This window comes from Taudactylus pleione, unplaced genomic scaffold, assembly GCF_031769625.1.
Source record: "Taudactylus pleione unplaced genomic scaffold, aTauple2 ptg000176l, whole genome shotgun sequence".
Taxonomy (NCBI): Eukaryota; Metazoa; Chordata; class Amphibia; order Anura; family Myobatrachidae; genus Taudactylus; species Taudactylus pleione.
This window is the reverse complement of record NW_028284578.1, coordinates 908046-931811: the sequence shown is the minus strand read 5'-3', so window position 1 is coordinate 931811 and position 23766 is coordinate 908046. Positions and strand designations below refer to the sequence as shown.

General features: G+C 45.5%; 2 protein-coding genes across 3 annotated transcripts in view; one reads left to right on the top strand and one right to left on the bottom strand.

Moving 5' to 3' along the window:
• Positions 1-282, bottom strand: part of GEMIN5 (gem nuclear organelle associated protein 5) — a 121532-nt gene extending 121250 nt beyond the window's left edge. The window contains exon 1 of one of the 2 annotated variants that reach the window (XM_088475667.1): positions 176-282. The gene's annotated coding sequence lies outside the window, so the exon portion shown is untranslated. The remainder of the gene's footprint in view (positions 1-175) is intronic. The other variant, XM_088475664.1, reaches the window with a different exon arrangement.
• On the top strand, positions 177-23480 carry MRPL22 (mitochondrial ribosomal protein L22). Its single transcript, XM_088475668.1, has 7 exons — positions 177-335; positions 1111-1144; positions 3823-3958; positions 5748-5813; positions 8154-8231; positions 21394-21463; positions 22487-23480. Exons 1-7 carry the CDS (start codon positions 314-316, stop codon positions 22696-22698), a joined length of 618 nt encoding a protein of 205 aa, XP_088331794.1. The 5' UTR covers positions 177-313; the 3' UTR covers positions 22699-23480.
• Positions 23481-23766: the final 286 nt, after the last annotated feature.

Genomic DNA, 23766 nt, shown 5'->3' with positions numbered 1-23766 from the left:
GCATATAATAATCCTTCCCTGTGGGGTATTAGGGCAGTTTTTAGGAGTTTGCCTACAAGAGACACTGCCCAATGGTGATACATGGTCATTGTATACATTATATCAGCAGTCACCTAGCACATGGTGCCCGGCTAGAGAAATGTGTGTGATACAAGGGGCAGGATCCCCCTCTTACCTGTTCCAGGTCAGCTCAGCTCAGCTCAGCCCATCACCCAGCACGCTGCTGCTACTGCTGCAGCCGTAACTGTTGTAAAGAGCCGGCTGGGCTCCCATGTGAGCTGCCGTAAAGCGCGGAGGGGGAGGACATTCCAATATGGCGGCCGCCATGTCTGCGTGTGAGTATAGAGGAGGGCGAGTGTCACATAGAGGAGAGAGAACCAGAGGTGGTTTATGGAGGGAACATCTCAATGTCTCACCAATAAAGGAAACCCAGTGCCACTCCTATATCATTACTGTCACTTGTGTTTATGTTACAGGCATGCTGGGATTTGTAGTACTGCAGCGGCTGCAAAGCCCCCTTATCTCTAAGTGTAGAGCCATTATGTGGTTCAATGTGGCCTTGCCTTAAAATTGCAGCTGCTGCAGAACGTCTTGGTAGAGGTGTATGCCACACACTGGCTGTTATGCAATTATTAATGATGGTTATTGGCGTGGGCAGCCCCTTAGTTATTATGCTACAGTTAGTGTAGTGAATAGTTTAGTCTCATGTGATAATCATTGCATTAAATTACTTAAACATGACAGGTCACTGTGTCTGAGACATTTATGTATAATGTACCTTTGTTGTTGAGTCTTAGGGGCATATTTATTAAACTCATTTTGCACAAAATCCCCCCAAATTGCAGTTTTCGGGGGATACCTGCAAAAGTTAACAGGGTGTATGTAGGGGGTACCGCAGCAGATGCATTTACCCTGTTTCCGATCGCAAGGTAGGCAGTATATACTTGGTCAGCTTTGTGCACTACAACATGCTTGCTGGCAGTCACTGTGTCCTTCATAGGAGACATACAGGTTGCAAACCTAGATTTAGGACCTAGGCTACTTATCTTTAATATGCAAATAAGGGGCAAGCTCAGTATTAATCCGAATCTTTAAATCTTTCTTTGACAGCTGTATGGGGGTCACTATTCCGAATCCAGCATGGGTGAGTAAAGTGCAACATTTTTTACATATTCTTATATTACACTTTTGCATTAATGTTTCTATTGCTATATTTGTATCTTTGTGCTATACACCATCAGTATCAGTCATTGCTTTTTTTTTTTATAATGTAATAAATTGGAAATGTAACAATTGTGTGAGTTTATCATGGATCATGACGTTATATTTTTTGGGATTAGACAAACGCTCCATATTGGCTGTTGTAGAAGCAGCTGATGATGTTTGAATACAGGTACTTTCATCAGCTGGCTAATCAATATTAATAGAAAGGTATTTATGGGAATTTTTTTTTTCTTCTGTTAAACGTTCTCTTTACTTTGATTGTACTTGAGATATTCTCAGGGTTTCTTTCTGAGAAATCAGGAATGGAACTACAGGGATGCATAAAACCATTACACTCTGGTCTGTACCTCAGCAGTTTGTTGGGGATGCGGTCAAAATGCAGACGGCCGGGAAGCCGTCTGACTAAATCCCGACGCGGGACTAAAGACAGACGTCGAAATCCCAACGCCGGAAGCTAGACAGACGGCTTCCCGAACGAAGGTAAGCTGGGCAGTGTTAGCGCTTAACCGCAGGGGGGGAGGGTTAGGTTAGGGAACCCCCGGTGGAACTTAGGGTTAGGTTTAAGGTGCAGGGAGGGGGTGGGGTTAGGTTTAGGCATCACCAGGGGAGGTTAGGATTAGGCACCACCGGGGGGCGGAGGTTAGTGTTCGGCACCACTAAGGGAGGGTTAGGGTACTTACAAGGCCCAGTCGGGATCCTGACGGTTCTGGCTTCCTGCGTCGGTATTGGTTTAGCGCTTAGCCGCGGGGGGGAGGGTTAGCTTAGTGAACCCCTGGGTGGATTTAGGGTTAGGCACCACCCCGGGAGGGTTAGTTTTAAGGTGCATACACACTGTATGATATGAACAATAACTATATCGTTCAACGATATATCGGTCATTTTTATTCAGTGAATGACCAACGATGCGCGTTCCCACATGAACGAAACGATATTTATGATCGTCCGTACATGCAGGCCAATCTGGACGATATCTTCAACTTTGCCTATTCAGAGATGTGGCAGAAGGACTTCACTGAAAGAGATCTTTGAAAGATATCTTTCATGTCTTTGGTGGTACAGATCATACCACTAAGGGAGCGTTGGGGGGGGAGAGGAGAGAGAGGGTTATGGTACTTACCAGCCCCAGTCGGAATCCTGATGTTTCAGGCTTACAGCGTCGGTATTTAGTACACCGGCATTACATCCGGCGGTATTACATACCGATCCCGTTTGTTGCATCAGCTGAAGTACCAGAGCAGACAGAAACACCCCAGGCAGGAAAGAGGCACTGTACGGGTTGTGACAGGTGCAGAGTGCTAGAATGAACACTATCCAGTGAATAAGATTAGACAACTAGTGTTAAGGGCTGAGCTACATTGTTCTGAAGATACTTACAGATTAATATTCATAACCTGCTCAGATTAGAGCAAAATGGCTCACTTGCTACCAAGCAGGTAATAGCTAAAATTAAAGTTTTTGTTAGTATTTATTCACGTGATTAAATAAGTACCCTGTTGACAGACTCCATGTCATTTCCTGTCACTTGTGAATGTAAACCTGTGTTTTTTTTAACATGGCAAAAGTGACCTGTACACTGGTTATTAACAGTTTTCGGTTTTGTCATGTGATTACCAATAGTACATCAAATGGAAGTTACTCAATTTGTAAGTAATTACAGGTGCTCGAAAGAGAGGGGTTATGTGGAACAGACAGACACAAAATCCCTCATTACACCGTCAGCCTGTAAAAAAAAAAAAAAAAAAAAAGGTTAGTTACAAATACAGTATATAGCATTTACCACATCATGACTCCTCTGCTATTAGGATTGTCCTAACCTTAAACAGTGAGAGTACCTATATTGGGTCATATACTACTGTGTTTACATTGAGAGAAAACTTTCTAAGAGATACCCCCACACCTCCAAGACACAATGCTAAAGACTGCAGACAGGGTCACATGACGTATGATGTACTGAGCAGAGTGACTCTGAAATGCCACAGTTCTCAGATAGCTCATTCTCTCTTTCCTGTCTAATAGCTGTGAGTTCAGCATATAGAAATAATAGCAAAAATAAAATTTGAATTCATGTACATAAAATGTTTTATTCTTGCTAGCGTCTAGCAGAGATTGAAACGCATTCCTCTAGAAATAGGGGGAGAATCAATTAGTGTTGTGGTTACGTCGGAACCTTGCTCGCTAATGTAACACATATTATCCGCCAGGAGTACCTTGCTAATTTTTGCTCTCGCCCCAAGGAATAGATGGAACCTCAGGCTTAGTAGAATCTCTTCAATAGGGAGGAATTTAATTCCCCAACATCGTTGTGAACATGTTTGCTGATATCGCCTATTTACCACCATAGAGGATGTTTTCCATCGCACCCCATAGGGGGATAACTTGCAATGTCAGCACTACCATAATTGCTGATAAAGTGCACAGCCAAGCTATTGAGGTGCGAGCAAGGCTTTCCTGCTGTAAGTGGTGGAAATGTACACAGTGGAAATGTTGGTTGCCTACACTGTGTGGGGGACATTTGATAAGTGTTTGTTACAGTACCTCAGAAATTACTATTTATCTTTGGACATATGATGATAAAATAAGTAATCTGCTTTACTGCAGTGTGCAATATGCTACGGGCAGCATCCTATCCCAAAGCTGTATCCACACAACCGCTGCTCTGGAGAGACGCATTTGGGAGATGAAGAATAAGACTGTCTATCCGCCTCAGCTTCCTGATGAGCCTCGGCGGCCAGCAGTAAGTTTGGTGCCGTGGCGTAAGAAGATGTTAAGAAGTGTTATGCATTGAATTATTCTACTATCTATATAGCCTTGACGTTCTTTATTGCTAACATACACTGAGTAACAGTGACACTTAGGGGTATATTTATTGAAGGGTGGGTTTTTAGAAGTGGAGGTGTTGCCCAACCAATCAGATTCTTTAATTTATCTAGCACCTTCTAAATCTAGAAGATAATAGCTAGAATCTGATTGGTTGCTATGGGCAACATCTCCACTTCTATAAATCCGCACTTTACTAAATATAACCCAAAGACTTAAAGGAGGACCTGGTTTGAATCCTAATCTCCACTTGTTGTGACCTTGGTCAACTTTCTTTGCCCTCCTGTGTGTTAAGCTGGGTACACACTATAAGATATATCACACAATATAGTGTTCCAACGTGGATCAGAACGATATATCATGCAGATCATTTAATGTGTGCGCTCTATCACATGCACACTGGTCGTTCATCACATCATCCCATCTGCTATGCAGTACACGGATCGTATAGTGTGTACACCACACAATATATCATTCCATTGCATCATGCCGTCAGCTGGGTACACATCACACAGTGTGTACCCAGCTTCAGGCATGAAGAATAGGCTACAAGCTTGATGGATAATGAAAAACTGTGCCCGTGACCTCTGGTGTATATAGTGCTGCATAGAAAAATGTATGTGTTGTATTAAAGGTAGTAATTATCTGCAGTGCAATATAACAAAATGGAATATTTTACATGTCACTACACACAACTCCTTGCTTCAGGCTTTAATTCTGTGTTGTCTTTGTTAATCCATCTATGTTTAAAATAGCAATAACGTGCTCCATATCATGCACCAATGTATGCCAGCTGTCTATACAGAAGTCGCATGATGCCCATCAAAAAAAAAAAGTTTCTAAATTTCCATTAAAGCCCTCTGTGGGAACAACATTTTGTAATACAATTTATCTTGGCTGGCACCACAGTAAAGCTGGGCATCCACTATACAATTATCTGTCCAATCTGGCTGGTTGGAATGAAAACCTGGTAATGTATGGGAGCTAATGACAGTCATCCATTTGCTCACAAACACTGGAAAACAGACAAAAATGGTTGTTAAGACAAATTGGTTAAAACACACAAATGTAACCAATTTGTCCTTTTTTCAGTGTTTAAAACCATATGATTGACTGTCATTTGCTCCCATACATTACCAGGTTTTCATTCCAACCAGCCAGATCGGACAGATATCTGACAGAAAATTGTATAGTGGATGGCCAGCTTGCGACTGAATAAGTATTTTGTGAAATTCACAAATATCAAGCGAAGATTTACTACTGCATTCACTGCTAATGTGCGCAGCCGGACATCACGGTGAAATCCTGCGGAACTTCAACACCAATTGAATCAGCCCCATATTTTATTTTTTTTTAAGTGAGGGTTTCTCGATCCTCCTGTACCACCAACAGGTCATGTTTTCAGGATTTCTGTCTTTGTAAGCAGCTGGCATAATTACTGACAAAGCAAAATAGATTAATTCACTTGTGCATGATTAAAGACATCCACAGATCATTAATTTTTGGCTAGACTGGAGGATTGGCATTGAGAAGTCATGATTTAAATAGCAAAAATGCATTGTACTCATTAGCATATACTGTATGTGCCGTCCTCTTTATGGAAGAAGTTGGACAACAATAGTTTTTGCTCACATTTTTAAATGTAAATGAGATGCACGTGTATATGTATGTGTGTGTATACTATATAGTGATTGATTTATTTTTAGGAGATTCACCATTGTCGCAGGCAAATCAAATACAGCATGGACAAAATGTGGTATCTGGCAAAACTGGTAAGCTGCATGTGTGCTGCACTATAGCTGCCTGTATGAATTGTTTGCACCAGTCAAGCCATGGACACCAGGCAGGGCGATATGAAAATGTGTCAGGTTTTATTACTAACCGCTGGTCATCTGTGATCTTATAGAAGACACTGGTCTGATCGCTGAGCTCTTCTCTCCTGTACTCACTCTGAGGTACAATAAGAAGCAGTTGAGGCAGAGACTGGGAATATTTTAATTGGCAGCAGATTTTAGAAAATAAACCCTTATCCAGTATCCCAAAGGCAGAAGCTTTCTGACTACCGTTCTATACCTGTATATAAATGATGCCTTGGCTTGGATGCCTACATGTATGATAAAAATGAAAGTGATGAGAAGACCTCAGTAATTTTTAATGGGTGATTGCCTGGACACTGCAACAGTGCCTGTGACTACAATAGCTGAGCTTCTGATGTTTTAGTAGATCAGTCTAGAAGCGGAGAGTTTTTGGTCCCGCATGGTATGGAATCTGATCTCTCTCCTACAGTAACAGCCATTAGAGGTTTTAGGGGTAGATTTACTAAGCGTCAATTGTCAAACTCGCTGTGTCTTTAGCCGTTTCATCCACTAGATTTCAAGGGCAAAGAATATTAAATAGAAAGCATGCCTCGTTCTCTGTTTTAATATTATTGCCTCTTCAAATTCAGTGACCGAAACCACTGAAGATGCAGTGGTACTAAAAAGCACCACTCGCAGTGTGCTAGAGACACTACAGATGTGTCCACATCCGCTTACATCTTACTTCCTTGTGCGTTAAACAGCTCTTCTAGTCGCGGCATGCCGTCGCGTGACTCTGTAGTATTAATCGTCTTTTCGTGCTACTTTTTACCTTCAGATGCGTCTTATTCGCAAAGCGATGTGAATAGGACGCACCAGCAGCTTTTGATTAAAATGATATGCAGCATTCTGTGAGCTGCAGCGGTGTATCTGCATGAGAAACACTACGTTACACTATCACTGCCGATGACACTGTGACGTAGCATTTTGCATGCAGATACACCCACAGTCGCACACAGAATATGGACATGCTGCATATCTTTTTAATCAGCAGAAGCTGCTTGTGTCGCTGTGCAAATAAGCAACTTGTAGCGCACGGAAGTAAGATGTATGTGGACACAACTGTAGGCTGCAACATTAACGGGAATTGGTATAACACATACAAAGTCGCAGATGAAGCACAATGGAACTTTATGCCAGGAAAAGCCGCGGCTGCTCACATCTGAGCCATTTTTACACAGATCAAGACTCAGTCGCATAGAGATGTACATATGTCGCCAGTCCCAGTGGTCCTTGTACAATAGCAGTGTAGTTTTGTTGCTTCCAGTTGTTTTAATTATGTGATTAAGACACATTTTAAGTAAAAAAGGAGCTTGGCACGTGAGCTGACACGCTGAGAGGGGTTGACTTGACTTGAGCCACACTATAAAAGGACACATCTGTAGTTTCAGCCAAATTGTAGTTTTAAGTACAACTCGTAAATTAAACCGATCACATCTTGTGTGTTCCCCATTGTCGTCCACTGTCTGGCATAATGTTGAACTTATAAAGCGCCACCATTAATGAAATCCTGCTGGAATAATTAAGTCACCCCTAGTTGGGAGAGAGGCACCTAAAGCTGGGTACAAACTGGAGCCATGTCGTTCTGATTTGGTCAAATCGGAACGACAAATCGCGCTTATTGTGCAGTGTGTATGCACGATATGCGCACTCCCATGGTCACATGCGATGTAGCCAGGTTTGATGTGCTGCACATAAACCTAACGATATCATATGCAACACCATGCATGTTAAAGAAGGATGGAACAAGTGATCATTCCGTCCTTTATTAATCTCTGCGGTGTGTACCGGCAATCATGCAATGTCCAGGGTGTCCCTGGACATTGGCACGATTGCCAGTCTCACAAGTGTGTACTCTGCATAAGTGTCATTACCATTGATCTAACTGCCCTACTTATATGAAGTGACTCAAAATATATATATTCACAAAGATCGCTGTGTTCTCTGGAAGACAGCCTGTTTGAGATGTCTTTTAAATAACATTTTGTAACCTGAATCCGTGCCAGTTCTTTGTGATTCATTTCCAAAATCCAGAAGTCTGACTGTAACCACGAACAGACTTCTATAACATGATTTTCTTGGTCATCAAAGTGAAAATGAACAAAGTTATTAATTCATCTAGCTAGTGGTTGGAAATATGTAAATGATTCTGAATTTTCATAGAATAGCTTTTATCCTGTGGGCCTGTTTAGTAGGAGAATAATCACAGACCGGTCACATGTTCATGTCAGCTTAACCCCCTATCTCCTCCTCTAGATCAAAGGGATGTCTATAGACCAGGCTCTTGCTCAGTTGGAATTCAGTGACAAGAAAGGAGCAAAAATCATTACAGAGGTGAGACGGGAACTGTTTTTAGGAAGAAGTAATCCGTTTTGCTGGAGGTTTTTTTGATGGGGGGGAAATTTGCTGTGGAAAATAACATTATAAGAAGGTGCACAGATTGTCATTCTATAATTGTGTATCATTAAGATTTTAAGCGTTAATATATACTACTCACCTACACACTGATCTTGTGGACTAAATTGGGCTTATCAGTCATACATAGACATTAGTATAGACCACTGTGTCCTACCTACAGGGAAAAAAACAAATTTCTCCTTCATCCACTAGAGGACACTGGAGTATAAACATGGGTCGAGAAGAGCCTGGCACTTTAAAAATGTCTAAATCTGTGACTGGCTCCTCCCCCTCTATACCCCATCAGCCCCAGTTTTTGAAATGTGCCCAAGATAAACGGGAGCACTGTGGGCTGTCTCCAGCCCTATTGGATTTTATTTTACACTATTTTATTTATTTTATTCCCATGTTTTGAGGACAGCCTGCCTGCTATGTGGGAGCCGCTGGGGAGGGCACTGTCACGGCTACTGCTGCCAGTGTCCGGTGCCCTGATGAGTAATCAAGTGAGACCTCAGTCTCGGTGAAACCCACCACAGCAGAAGCTTGAGCTTGTGCCGGTCCTCACTCCTCTTCAGCCCAGCACCCAAGCCGCAGCAGACAGTGAGTATACACACCGCTCCTGATTAGCAGGAGCGGTGTTAAGTTAGAGCTCTCAGTGCGGCACTTGGTGCCTGCACTCATAGGTAGCGACCCTTGTACAGCGCGGTAATCCCGTGGCTGTGTCGCATATCTCCCTGCTTCTCCCCACGGTCAAGCTTCTGTATAGGATGCTGGTGGGGAGAGTTTTATATGCCGGTATAGCCCCCATGAATTCCGTTCGGGCACCCGCGTTGGAGGGGGCTTAGCTTAGGCAGCAAGATAGCTAACTCCGCCTTCGCCCTCTCTCAATTGGTGCGCTCTGCATAAGTACGACGCCATAGGAGGGCAGCTGGTGCTGCAGGCTCTGCTGTGTAGCTGCGGTCACTGGGGAACCAGTCCAAAATTAGGGAGCTTGTCTGTGGCCTGCCGCTTCAGGTGAAATCGATATGTAATGCCGCCGGATGTATTGCCGGCAGACTAAATACCGACGTTGGAAGCCCGAACCGTCAGGATCCCGGCTGGGGCTAGTAAATACCCTAACCCTCCCTTAGTGGTGCCTAACCCTAACTTCCCCCAGGTGGTGCCTAACCCTAACCTCCCCTGGTAATGCCTAAACCTAACCCTCCCGGGGGGGGGCCTATCCCTAAACTCCCCCACCCCCCCTCTGCACCCTAAACCTAAGTCCCCCCGGGGGTTCCCTAACCTAACCCTCCCAGCCCCCTTCCCCCTGCGGCTAAGCGCTAACACTGCCCGGCTTACCTTCGTTCGGGAAGCCGTCTGTCTAGATTCAGTGATCTAGACGGACCGCGGGATTTCGACGTCTGTCTTTAGTCCTGCGTCGGGATTTAGTCAGACGGCTTCCCAGCCGTCTGTATTTTGACCACAACCCTTTCAGGCTGGTGGGGGTGTGTGTCTGGCTGTATGCACAATATGGTAGCTAGGGCAGAAAAGACTTCACAAAAAGTATTTACTCTAAATGCAAGAAAAAAATTCACACATACACGCTGTAAAGTGTATGATGCAGAACAGTCTATTGCTCCGCAGGGTGTGAATATGCTTCCATACTGGATGCAATCTTTTACTGGTGTTATGGCGGATTTAACTACCCAGTTAGATGCCTCCAAAAGGGAAAGGGAAGCTGCTTGGGTAGGTCCCAGTACTGTTAGCGGAGGGAGATGTGAACACTGAGGGTTTATGCAGGGCATGTTATCTCATATTACGCCCAATTTCTGTCACTGCGCCTGTACAGGAACCGCCTTGGGCTTGTTTTGCTAAGGCACTTACAACCCTTGTGGTCCAGTTGGCGACGCCCCCTGCGTTTCCCCAGATGGGGTTATCGCAGCAAACTGTAGTCTCATCACCCATGCAGGGGTTCCCCAGGCAGTTGATGATACCTCAGGGTATCCCGGTTTCGCCCCCCAGGTCTCGCAGGAGCCTGTGTGGGTGAATTAATTGTCCACTACGGTACAGCACCTGATGGACGTTTTACAGGGGCAGTCGCCCTTGCGGCCTTTAGTGTCTCAGACGGCTTAGTATGATGATGACATGACATCTGATGACGGTGAAATTATTGAATTTTCAGACCAAGAGCCCCTTCGTGCAAAGGAGGCGGAGTCTAAGTCTAAAGTCTATACACCTGGCCTTATTAGGGCAGTCCGTGCGGCCTTGGTCATTGAAGATGAGGATCCCCCCGTGGCCAAATCTAAATACGCCTTCTTTAAGGATGTTAAGGGAGATGCCACTGTATTTCCTCTATCTGGTCAGTTAGTGGATCATTTAGAGGAGGCGTGGAAAAATTCGGGTAAGCGGTTCCAGCCTCAAAAACACTTGGCTTTTGCATACCCATTTGCAAATAATTATTTTTCCAAATGGGAAACCCCTCCACAGGTGGATTCTTATGTCACACGCCTAGTGAGAAGTGCTACATTTCCCATGTCCTCCTTAAAAGATGTTACGGATCGCAAGGTGGAAATATGTTTAAATTCCGTTTATTTCCTTGCTGGAGGGGCTTCCAGACCGACTATGGCCATATGCTGGGTGGCCAGAGCCGTGGAGCACTGGGCAGATAACTTGGAGGCGTCTCTGGATACTGACTTCTCAGCTGAGCAAGTGGAATTAGTTGGCAATCTCAGAGACTCAGCCACGTACATTAACGAGGCAGCCTTGGATATAGGTCTCCTCACTTCCAGGACCTCCTCAGCAGCAGTAGCGGCTCGCCGCTCCATGTGGTTGCGCTTTTGGAAAGCGGATGCAGATTCCAAGAAGGGATTGGAATGCTTGCCCTTTAATGGACTGGTCCTATTTGGTCCTGATCTGGACAAAATTGTGGCCACGCTGGCAACGGCTGAATCTGCGTGTTTGCCATCGGCTACAGTCCCATCAGGGTCTGTACTTCGTCCTTACGGCCTTGTAGGGCCCAGGGTAAGTCCAAGATGCAGTCCTTTCCAAGACGGTCAGGAAACCGGAAATCTGCCCAGCCAAAGAAGCCAGCTTGGAGTACAAGATGTCCTACTCCCAAGTTGGACGATAAGCCTTCAGCCTTACTGGACGAGCCTCCCCTTGGTGGACCCCAGAGTGGGAGGCCGCCTGCTTCAGTAGGCCCAGTGCTGGTACCAGACTACCAAGGACACTTGGGTAAAAGAGGTGGTCTCTCGGGGGTATGCCCTCTCCTTCCGGCGAAGGCCTCCCAGATGGTTTTTCACAACAGGCCTTCTGTCAGATCAGGACAAGGCCCTGGAACTCCAGAAAGTGTTGTACTCTATGCTCCAGGCTGGAGTTATAGTGCCTGTTCTGTTACCCCAGAGGGGCACGGGATACTATACAATCTCTTTCTGGTGCAGAAACCCAATGGGCCTTACCGGCCCATCCTCAACCTCAAATCCCTCAATTGGTCCTTGAGGGTCCCTCAGTTCAGGATGGAGACCCTGCGTTCCATTATTCTGGTAATGGAGCCTGGAGATTTAATGGTGGTGTTGGACTTTCAGGACGCCTACCTGCATGTCCCTATTATCTTAGCACACCAGCAATTCCTCAGGTTTGCAGTGCTCGACCAACATTTCCAGTTCCAGGCACTGTCCTTTGGTCTGGCCACAGCGCCTCAAGTATTTACCAAAATTGTGGCGGTAATGGCAGTCCACCTGCGGATGCAGGGGGTCCGCTTGTTGCCTTATCTGGACGACCTTCTGTTGTTAGCAGGGTCTCCAGAGATCCTCCAGCGCCATGTACAACTGACAATATCTGTGTTGCAGAATCACGGCTGGTTGATAAACTATAAGAAGACCACCTTGGTTCCCTGGCAGAGGATGCTCCATCTCTGAGCCCTGTTGGACTCTCAACAACAGAGGATCTTTGTGACGGAGGAAAAGATCTCTGCATTACAGGCAAAGGTACGCAATTGCCTTCAAACGCCGAGTGTCTGTTCACTCAACGATGAGGTTACTGGGCTCCATGGTGTCAATGTTCGACATGGTGGAATATGCCCAGTTTCACTCCAGACCTCTGCAGAAATTAATCCTCTCCAGATGGAATGGGTTGCCCCATCGGATAAAGACACAGACCATGGTGCTTTCTCCGGTGGTACATCTGTCTCTGGCCTGGTGACTACAGTCGACTCACCTGAACAGGAGGACGCCCCTTTCGGGTAGCGAACTGGGTCCTTCTGACAACTAACGCCAGTCTCTGAGGCTGGGGAGCAGTGACTGGTCCACACTTGTTCCAGGGCTGGAGGACACCTGCAGAATCTGCACTTGCAATAAACATCTTGGAACTTCAGGCAGTATTCAGAGCTCTTCAGCAAGCAAGACATGTTCTCCACGGAAAACACATGCAGGTACAGTCGGACAACGCCATCACGGTGGCTTACATAAACCGCCAAGGAGGAACACTAAGTCAGGCGGCGCTGACAGAGGTGTCCCGCATTATGGCTCGGGCGGAGGACAATCTCCATCTCGGCAATGTTCATACCGGGAGTCCTCAACTGGGAAGCAGACTTTCTCAGCCGTCAAGAAGTGCATCCAGGGGAATGGTCTCTTCACCAGGAGGTGTATCAATTACTGGTGAACAAGTGGGGTCTTCCGGCGATGGACCTCATGGCCTCCTGACACAACAACAAGCTGCCTGTGTACGGGTCAAGAACAAGAGACACGGAGGCTCTTCTGATAGGCACTCTGTCTGTCCGGTAGACCTTCAGGTTTGCGTACCTCTTCCCTCCGTTCTCCCTTCTTCCTCAAGTAATTCGATAATTCAAGCAAGAAGGAGGCACACTCCTGTAGATAGCTCCAGCGTGGCCCAGACGTCACTGGTACTCAGATCTTCAGAGTCTCTCCATAGACACACCGATGCTCTTGCCTCAATGTCCGGACCTGTTGTCTCAGGGTCCTTGCCTTTACCCAGACCTGAGTCTTTGACGGCGTTGCTCAGAGCTCGGAAGCCTGCGTCTGCAAGAATTTACCACAGAGTGTGGCATACTTTCTTTAAATGGTGTCGCCCTAGAGGCTATGATCTTCAGGTGTTCAGGATATCCAGGGTTTAGATCACGGTCTTCGCCTTGCTTCCCTGAAGGTGCAAGTCTCTGCCCTGTCAGTGTGGTAAAAGCGCAGGATTGCTACTCTTCTGGATGTCCACACCTTTCTGCAGGGTGTCCTTCCTATTCAGCCTTCCTTTGTTCCACCAGTGGCTCCTTGGGATTTGGCGGTGGTCCTGAGGGCTCTCCAAGGACCACCATTTGAACCACTGGGCTCAGTGGATTTAAAATGGCTTACAGCTAAGACTGTATTTCTTCTGGCCATTGCTTCGGCCAGAGGGGTGTCAGAATTGGGGGCTCTCTCATGTCACTACCCTTTCTGATTTTTCATAGGTATAGGGCGGTGCTTCGCACTCACCCTGGTTTCCTACCTAAGGTGGTATCTAGTGTCCACATTAATGAGGAAATTATAATGCCGGCCTGTAATTCCCCAGACCTCTCGGCTGGTTAGCCCTCCTTGGATGTGGTATGTGCTCTCAGGATTTATGTTAACCGTACCAATTCTTTTCGGAAGTTGGACTCTTTGTTTGTACTCTATGGTTTCCGTAAGAAGGGTTGGCCTGCCACTAAGCAAATTTTGGCAGGATGGATTCGCATGGCAATTTCTGGGGCTTACACTGAGGAGGGCCTTCCTGTACCGTCCTCTGTTAGGGCTCATTCTACTCGGTCTGTGGGTCCTTCGTGGGCAGCTCGCCGTGGTGCCTCTGCTGTTCAGCTTTGCAAGGCAGCCACGTGGTCTTCTGTCCATACCTTTGTGAGGTGTTATACTTTCGATACCTTCGCCTCTGAGGATGCTTCCTTCGGGCGGCGGATTTTCCTCTCAGCACAGGAGCATCCCCACCCTTAAAGGATACTGCTTTGGGACATCCCCAAAGTATCCTGTGGATACCATATGGACCCTGAAGTAGAAAATATGGGAGATGGTAAGAACTTATCCTTGTTATCTCTATTTCTACGAAGTCCATAGGGTTCCACAGGACTCCCGCCCTGTCGCACCTGTACTATAGATGGGTTTTGATCTGGTCACCGTTTTTTTTCCGTCTCCTTCTGGTGAGAGTGTGATTCTTATGTGTTCCAGAACTTTCTTCTCTCTCTTTCTTCTCCTCCTCCGGCCTATGGCTTGTTACATAACTGAGATGCCTTGGCTCGGGGGCGGGGTATAGGAGAGGGACCCCAGTGCATCCTGGGAGGCTGAAAACTTAAACTCTGAGGTGCCCGATGTCTGCCGCCATCGCCTATACCCCAAGGTATCCTATGGAACCCTATGGACTTCGTAGAAATAACAAGGGTAAGTTCTTACCATATCTCATATTTTTTCTGAATTTCTCAATAACAAACTTTAAACTTAGGGTTGCCGTGAAAACAGTGCTAATACTCTAGGGTGCCGTGATTCAAAAAATGTTGGGAACCTCTGCTCTGGATAATCGTATTAGATGGGAAACTCCTCCGCAGGTGGACTCTTCGGTCTCTCGCCTTTCTAAGGAGCGTACCCTTCCAGTACAAGGCGCTACGACTTTGAAGGATGGATCAGATCGCAAAATAGAAGTCACTCTCAAGACCATCTACATAGGTGCACTACTTATACCGGCCCTTGTTGGTTCTTGTTGGTCAACAAGGCAGTAGAAAAGTGGGCTGAGCAACTAGCGGAGGGTCTACGATCTAATGCTCCTAGATTGGAGCTTATCACCCTAGCGGAACATATCCAGGAATCTGCTTTATACCTGGGAGAAGCTTCGCATGGTATAGGCCAGGTAGGCTCTACGATTTCGGCCTCTGCTGTTGCTGCTCGTCGAGCCCTGTGACTATGTTCCTGACAGGCGGATGCGGAATCCAATCGTGCGGTTGAAGGGCTTCCATTTACAGGTGGTATCGTATTCGGTCCCGAACTAGACAAATGGCCACGGATGGAAAAGGCACCTTTTTGCCGCCTTCGGCACCCTCTCCACACCAGCTCTTTAAAGGGCCTTCCTTTCGCACTTCTGCAAAATTCCAGGGCAGACCCAGGGGTGCTTCATCCGCTACCAGAGGAGGTTGTGCTTGAGGACGCCAAGCTTCCAGCTCTCGTCGCCCAAGTCTACCGACAAGCCTGTCACATAATGGGTTCCTGTCACACCTGGGGGACTCCAAGGTGGGTGCTTGTCTTCCGGGGTTTTGCGGAGAGCTGGGCCAAGACTTGTTGAGACTTCTGGGTTCACATTTTGGTCGGTCAAGGCTACAAGATCGACTTTGCCTTTCGTCCTCCAGTTCGGTTTTTCACCACAGGTCTTCCTGTCGATCCGGAGAAATGTTTTGTCCTGCAGCAGGCAATCGACAGACTTTTCGCCTCAGAGGTCCTGGTTCCAGTTCCGACTCCCCCAAGGAACCAGGGTGTCTATTCAAATCTTTTCATAGTCCCCAAACCAGATGGTTCGGTCCAACCCATCTTGAACCTAAAATCCTTAAACCTTTATCTGTATTATCAAAGATTCCAGATGGAATACCTCCAGTCAGTGTTTGCGGGATTGGAAGAGGCGGAATATCTGGTCTCCTTAGACATCAAGGATGCATATCTTGACATCCCCATTTGGAAACCGCAGCAAGCATTTCTTCGTTTTGCGATTATGGATTCACATTACCAGTTTCAGGCCCTGCCGTTTGGCGTATTGCCGGCTCCCAGGGTCTTCACTAAGGTAATGGCAGTGATGATTGCCAATCTTAGCTCACAGGGGGTCAACATTGTCCAATGCTTAGACGACCTTCTCATCAAAGCATCGTCGAGGGAAAATCTACTGGAACATGTAGCCTTGACACACCAGTTCCTCATTCAACACAGCTGGATCATCCATTTCCAGAAGTCCCAGTTGATACCATCTCAACGGCTTCAGTTTCTGAGGATTCTGGACACTGTTTACTGCAAATTTTCCTTCCTCCAGACAAGGCACAGGCTATCCAGGACTTAGTACGTCTAGTCCTCAAACCCAAACGTATTTCTATCCACCTTTGCATCAGACTCCTAGGGAAGATGGTGGCGTCCTTCGAGGCCATCCAGTTCGGCAGGTTTCGCTCCAGGACCTTCCAGTTGGATCTTTTGTCCCAATGGTCAGCATCGCATCTGCAGATGCATCATCTGGTAACCTTGTCTCTGCAATCTCAGATTTCCCTACTCTGGTGGCTCCAGATGGATCACTTACTGGCAGGACGTCGATTCTGCATTTGTAACTGGGTTCTGCTGACCACGGATGCTAGTTTCCGCGGTTGGTGACCTTAAACAACCGGTTTCAGGGACGCTGGACACGCCAGAATTCTCTCTTGACAATCAATGACCTGGAACTGGGAGCAGTCTATTATGCTCTCATTGCAGCGGCTCTTCTGTTACAGGGGACACCAGTTTGTATCCAGTCTGACAACACCACAGCTGTGGCATACATCAGTCGCCAAGGGGGGATTCGCAAAAGCATGGCAATGCGAGAGGCAAGACACATTCTCAGATGGGCAGAAAAAATGCAGCAGACTACCTCAGTCGGCAGCATCTTCAACCTGGGGGAATAGGCTCTCCATCCCGAGGTCTTCCGGTGCCTGGTGTTCCGTTGTGACGGACCTCAGATAGATCTTATGGCCTCCAGGAACAATCACCAATAACCTCTGTATTGCTCCTGGACGAGGGATCACAAGGCTGTAGGAGGGGGACGCTCTGTCTCTACTCTGGCCATACGATCTGGTGTATCTGTTTCCTCCTTTTCCTCTAATTCTAAGGGTGCTCAAGTGCATCAAGTGTGAATTGGTGACAGCCATTCTGGTGGCTCCGGATTGGCCTCATTGAGCGTGGTACTCTGATGTTCCTTGGCCTCTTCCGTTTCGATCAGACCTTCTGCAGCCGGCCCATTCGTTCACCCCGATTTTATGTCGTCTTCGTTTGATAGCATGGTTGTTGAAACCGACATTTTAAGTCTGGGAATTCCTAGGAAAGTGATTGAGACCATGCTTTGGGCTCGTAAGCCGGTCACCTCGGCACATTACCATAGAATTTTGAAACCTTATGTGTCCTGGTGTGAGCTGCGTGGTTCCTCTACTTCTTCTTTCCATTTACCTCGCCGCCTTCTTTTTTACAAAGAGGCATGGATGCTCGGCATCGGTTGGGTTCCCCTGTTTTCTTTCAGCGTCGTCTGGCGCTGCTTCCCAAGGTTCAGACTTTTCTCCAAGGAGTTCTTCATGTACAACCTCACTTTGTTCGGCCAACATCCCCATGGTATCTTAACCTTGTTCTTTCTTTTCTTCAGGCCATGCTCTTTGAACCTTTGGCTGAAATTTACTTGAAATACCTTACCTGGAAAGTGATCTTGTTGCTGGCTCTTTCTTCCGCTAGAAGAGTTTCTGAATTGGGCGCCCTTTCTTGCAGGTCTCCCTACTTGGTTTTTCATGAGGACCGAGCGGTACTGCGTACCTGCCTGTCCTTCTTGCCTAAGGTGGTGTCGGCTTTTCACTTAAATCGATCTATTGTGGTTCCGGCACTGGATTCGTCGGGAGCCTCGGACCCTCCTGGATGTGGTGCGAGTCCTCTGAATATCTCGCTCTGAGGGGATCTGTAAGACTGATGCTCTTTTTGTCCTTTATGATGCAGTCAAGCGGGGTTGGCCGGCGTCTAAGCAGGCTTTGGCGAGATGGATCTGCCTGACTATTCTTCAGGCTTATTTGTTTAATTCTCCCCCCCCTGTTTCCATTTCTGCGCATTATATGCGCTCAATGGGTACTTCTTGGGCATCACGCAGGGGGGCCTCCGATTCTCAACTTTGTAGGGAGGCTACTTAGTCCTCTCTTCATACCTTTTGGCAGGTTTTACCGGTTTGATACCTTTTGCGGCCTCGGATGCTAGTTTTGGCCGTAGGGTGACGTCGCCAGTGTTGTAACTCCAGTGTCCCTTAGTGGATGAAGGAGAAAACAGGATTTTGGTACTTACTGGTAAATCTGTTTCTCCGCTTCCACAGGGGACACTGGACGCCCTCCCAGCTCTGTTTCCTGTTGTGTTAACAGTTACCTGTTGTGGTTGTTTTCTTCTGCACTCATTGCTGCAGTGTGTTGTTGTTTATGGTGTGACTGCTGTGTAATGCGCAGTGTGTTTGGTTCACAGTTATTAGCTTTTCCTTCTCCTTTATGTGTTTCCTCTGTCTCCTCTCGGGCTCCGTTTTTTTTAACTGGTGCTGATAGGGTGTAGAGGGGGAGGAGCCAGTCACATCTTTAGAAATTTTGAAAGTGCCAGGCTCTTCTCGACCCACATCTATACCCCAGTAATGTAACTTAAGTGTCCCATGTGGAATTGGAGAAACAGATTTACCGGCAAGTACCAAAATCCTGTTTTTATAGTCGAGAATTTGTTAAATTAGCAGAACTAAAAAGAAGGAGCACTACTGACGCAAGGGTGGAGCTGTAGCCTCACGTCTGGTGGCCAGCGTTGTGGTTAGAGGGGGGCAGGTCACATTTAATGTAAGCAGTGGGAAAGTATAATCCTCTCCCAATATGTGTTTTTATTTTTAGCTGACACCTATTCCACATTTTAGTAGGCTCTGTTGCAATATTGACATGATTGTCGGAGCTGTATTTTATACTCTGAGAGGGGGGTTTGAAGAGTACTGTATAGTGCCAGCGCAGGAGTGGTACTGTTTACTAGTGTCCTCAGTGCTGGTGATGTATACTCTATTGGGGTCATGGGAGGTGCACCATATACTGGCAGCCTGGTTCGGTGTGATACTTCAGCCATTGCATTATTCGGTGCTGCTGATTGCTTGCTGCTCACAGAGCTGTTTTGTGCTAGACCTCTGGATCCATATAGTGTAAGATATGCTGGTAGGTGTTACTGGGGATGTAGGAAACTGTTGGCTAATTGGAAGTCAGCTCATGAGATGGGAACGTGAGTGATGCCAATGTAGCCAACACTTAGAGTCAAAACATTGCCAGTGCTGTGAGAGGTAAGTGATACTGGACACACCACTGGGGCATCTAGCTGGGCACAGTACAGGGGAATTGTCTGGGTATAGTTTGGGTATATTAGACCTGCATGTTTCCTAGCACATCTTGGTTGGGAATATTATTTGCGTGTGCGTGTTACTTTGTGCTGGTCATGTTACTACACAAACCCTGTATTGCATTCTGTCACAATATATCACTATCTTGCTTTATGTGACGGTGCTCTGCCACATTTCAAGCATCCATTTTCAAATCTGTTTGTATCCGGGGCTTGCAGAGTATTGTATGTGCTTGCTGTGTGTAGGACTGTATTAGTGGAAGAGCTGATTACAAATGCATTAGTTACAAGCTGCATAATGGTATTGTTATGCCATCTCTGCAGATGATTGCTACTGCACTATTAGAGCTCTAACAGATATGCTTGTGTTGCATAACGGGAGCTCCAGTCAATGAGTGAGCTAATGGAAGTGTAATCTCTACATCAGCAGGTTTCCTTCATTTCAGTAACATAGAACCGGTGTGACTCTTGCCTGACCTATTACATATTTCTAGCATTTTCAATGCTATCTATCAATAGTCACTTTAGTTTCTTCCTGCTTTAGTAATGTGCTTGCTCGTATACTAGAGAGGATATAACATTACATTGATGGGTTAGCTAGACTGCTGGGGATAAATCAAAGGGACATCATTGTTTGGCTTTCGTCCATTTAGCAGCTGGATTTGTAAATTTTAGGAATACAGATGAGTTTAGTGTTCATTCTAGCACCCTGCACCTATCACAACCTGCGCAGTTCCTCTTTCCTGCCTGGGTCTCTCTCTCTGGTGCTTCTAGCACATGCTGGTCTGTGTATACAGAAGTTTGTTGCATCAGCTGAGTGTGCTAGAAGCATCAGAACAGGCACCACCCAGGCAGGAAAGAGGAACTGCATGGGTTGTTCTGACAGGTGTAGGGTGCTAGAATGAACACTAGTGTCCTCATACACAAATATATATATATAATGTGTTGGTGTGTGTATATGTATATACATACATACATACATACATACTACAGCCCTTCTCGGCGCGTCAGGTCCCAAGCGTCTTTTTCCCTGAAATGGCATCTGTCACAACATAATGCAAAAGAACATTTTATGAGACTGCACTGATTCATTTGATATGCCACACTTGTATATCTGTGTGTGACCGACTCTGATTCTGTATACAAAGTGCTACGGTGCAGCAGCCCCGGCAGTTTTCCACGCCAAGTTCCATTGTACGGATTCAGACTCAGTCGCACACAGATATACAAGTGTGGCATATCAAATCAATCAGAGCAGTCTCGCAGAGCGGTTTTGTCACATCGTGTTGCGACTAAAGACGCACATTAGAGTGAAAAAGACACTACACCACTCAGCGCAGCTCACGTCTCGCGGCGCTTGGCATATTGTGGCTAGGTGTATGAAGAAACATCTGTAACTGACTTACATAGATCACCTTAGGTTTTAGGCTCAGTTTTGTTCTTAAAGCAGCCGGATTACCTACCCCCACACACTGACAAATACAGTGTAGCTGTACAGTTTCTCTTTTCACATGTGTGCTGAATTTATACCCATTGTGAGCAATTATGAATATTCATGAGCATTAATGAGAGCATGAAGAGTCCATGTACTGGCAGGAGCATGCTTTTGTTTTGTTTTTTTCCATCACCAAACTCTAGACTTCACTATTGATAGTTTTTGAGAAATAAAAACTTGATTACAGGTCCACATTAAATCAAAGAAATTTGCAGTTAGCTTTATCTGTCACTAGGTGGAGCTGCAGTTTTAGATCATGGAGAATTATAGCTTTCCAGGCTAGCCACAGGCATTCTAATAATAGCAGTTTCTATAACATCAATAGCTGCAATACAATTTTAAAGTGGATATTTCTTGATACAGCAGTGCAGATTTCCCTAAAATGTTATATAAGATCATGGTTTTGGAATGGCATAGAGGAAATAAAAGGGGTCTTTTTGGGGAAGGGGGTGTGGGTTTAGCACACAAAGTAAGTGATGATATATCTGTGGCTTATCATGTTGATTAGATTCTGCTAGAAGCTCAGGAGATGGCAGTGAAGAACCACAATGTGGAATACAAGTCCAACCTTTATTTAGGTAAGGTCTCAATCAGACTGATTCATCTTCCTTTTTTTTTTCTTCTTAACTTTGTCCGATCAGAACATAATTGGATTTATTATTTTGTATCAATTACTGAAAGCAGCTCAAAATTCTACCATAGAGACCAGTTTCAAGTTGACAGTGTACTAAGGGGCATATCCACTACACGAGTGTAGAACGACTGTACGATTACAACATCGTAATCGTTCTTCATACTGTGCAGTGGATAATGTGCCCACACTGAACGATATCTCATCGAGCGTGGGCACCCTCCCTCATCCCCGAACATGCACATGATGACTTCGTCAGGTTGGTCTGCATGTTCAGGCGATGACAGATGCCGATGATAACCAGCGGGAGTGCGCATCGCTGGCCGTTTGCCGGCATAATTACTGCAAGATTAATGAACGATAACGATATTGTAATCGTTAATTTTAGTCGTGTAGTGGATATGCGCCTTTAGGGATAGTAAACATGCCACTTTTGAAACCATAAAATATAGTTGTTGACATCTTGCACAAAAGGCAGCCATTTTTTTTTTAACTGTACCAATATGACAATGCGGCTTATTCAATCACTAGAAATGTTATTTATTATTTATTCATATAGCGCATACATATTCTACAGCGCTTTACAGAGAATATCTGGCCATTCACATCGGTCCCTTACAATCTATATGCCATACCACATGTACACACAAGGGTTAATTTTTGTCAGGAGCCAATTAGCTTACCAGTATGTATTTGGATGGTGGGAAGAAACCCAAGCCAGCATGGGGTGAAAATTCAAACTCCACACAGTTTTGGGCCATGGTGGGAATCCAACCGAAGTCCTCAGTGCCCCGAGGCAGTAATGCTAACCATTACACCAACTGTTCTGCATAAGGCAGTTTCCCCTTGTAACATGCTGTGTAGTAAACCTGCCCTATAAAAGGGTATTGCCTTTCAGGTTGGTGTAAGAGACGGGAGCGGGAGAGAAATTGAGAAGGTTGGATATGAACAAGTCTTTTACTCTTTTCAGCGGACTCCTTTTCTGGCAAAGGCACATATCTGAAACGGATTCGTTACCACGGCCGGGGCAGGTTTGGAATCATGGACAAGGTGTATTGCCATTATTTTGTTAAGTTGGTGGAGGGCCCGTCCCCACCGAAAGAAGAGCCTATCACAGGCTTCCAGCAGGCACAGGAATATGTGCAGCAGCTGCGGAATCGCACCATCATACACACACTTTGATTCTCGCAGTCCAAAGTGCGATGATGGGAGGATGCAACACTTATACCTGTGTTTAATAACTTCTAGCTACAAATAAAATGGTATCTATTCTTTTCAGTAAATTGCATTGATAATGATGGATGTTTTCTTTTTTTTTGTTTTATATTTTCTATTGCACATCAAGATTTTAAAGTGACAAAACTGCTGCTGCAAACTGTATGTTTGTGATTCACAGTTACTTATAAATAGCTGGATATTCTCTACAACATGCAAAGAAAATGTCTTGTCCTTTATATGTTTAAAATTGTATATCTGAAAGCTTAAATAACTCCTAGCAATCAGAACCATTATAAATGGCATAGATGTCTGCCTAGGGATATGGAAATAAGCTACTTTCATATATGACAATAGACTTCTGAGACATATCATTTACATACATGGTTTCTGATGATGACGCAGTATCCACTAACAAACGAGTCTGTTTCATCCTTCAGATCCCCCCGGGCAGTCTGATGTATAAAATGTGTACGTCAGCCAAATTTCGCTGGATAAATACCCACCTGACCATATCAAATCTAAATTACTATTTATTCTGTCTACCTTTTACTTTACGCTTTTCACAGTTTAAGCATGGTACATTCTTTATGGGGTACAACCATCTTCCAGTGTTGCAGAAACCTGGAGTCCTATATGACTTGTACCTACCAGGGAGGACTTCCATTACATTAAGCTTGGAGACCATCGGGTTTGCATACAAGTCTGAATCGGTCCCCTAGGGGTATGTTCACTAAAGGTTGATTTCAATCGATTTTAAATCGATGTTGTGTTTCTGGGGCTAAGCCACACATTTACTAATGGACACTTTTGGATTTGTTTTTTTAGGTGTTAGTAAAATGTGTGATTTAGCCCCAAAAACACAACATCGATTTAAAATCGACCTTTAGTAAATATACCCCAAAGTCTCTGAAGATCTGTTTATCCTAAATCATCGATTGGTTCAAGTCCAAAAAGATTGATGTTTAGTAGCTGATGGTTTCATGACGTCCCTGGTCTTTTAATGCTGGGACCATTGATATTTAGCCGTCAATG

Coding starts and splice junctions, on each gene's coding strand:
- MRPL22 (XM_088475668.1), top strand. CDS start 314: ATGGCGGCCGCCATGTCTGCGT. Junction 1,145..3,822: donor CTATTCCGAATCCAGCATGG/GTGAGTAAAGTG, acceptor GCTTTACTGCAG/TGTGCAATATGCTACGGGCA. Junction 8,232..21,393: donor GAGCAAAAATCATTACAGAG/GTGAGACGGGAA, acceptor CATGTTGATTAG/ATTCTGCTAGAAGCTCAGGA.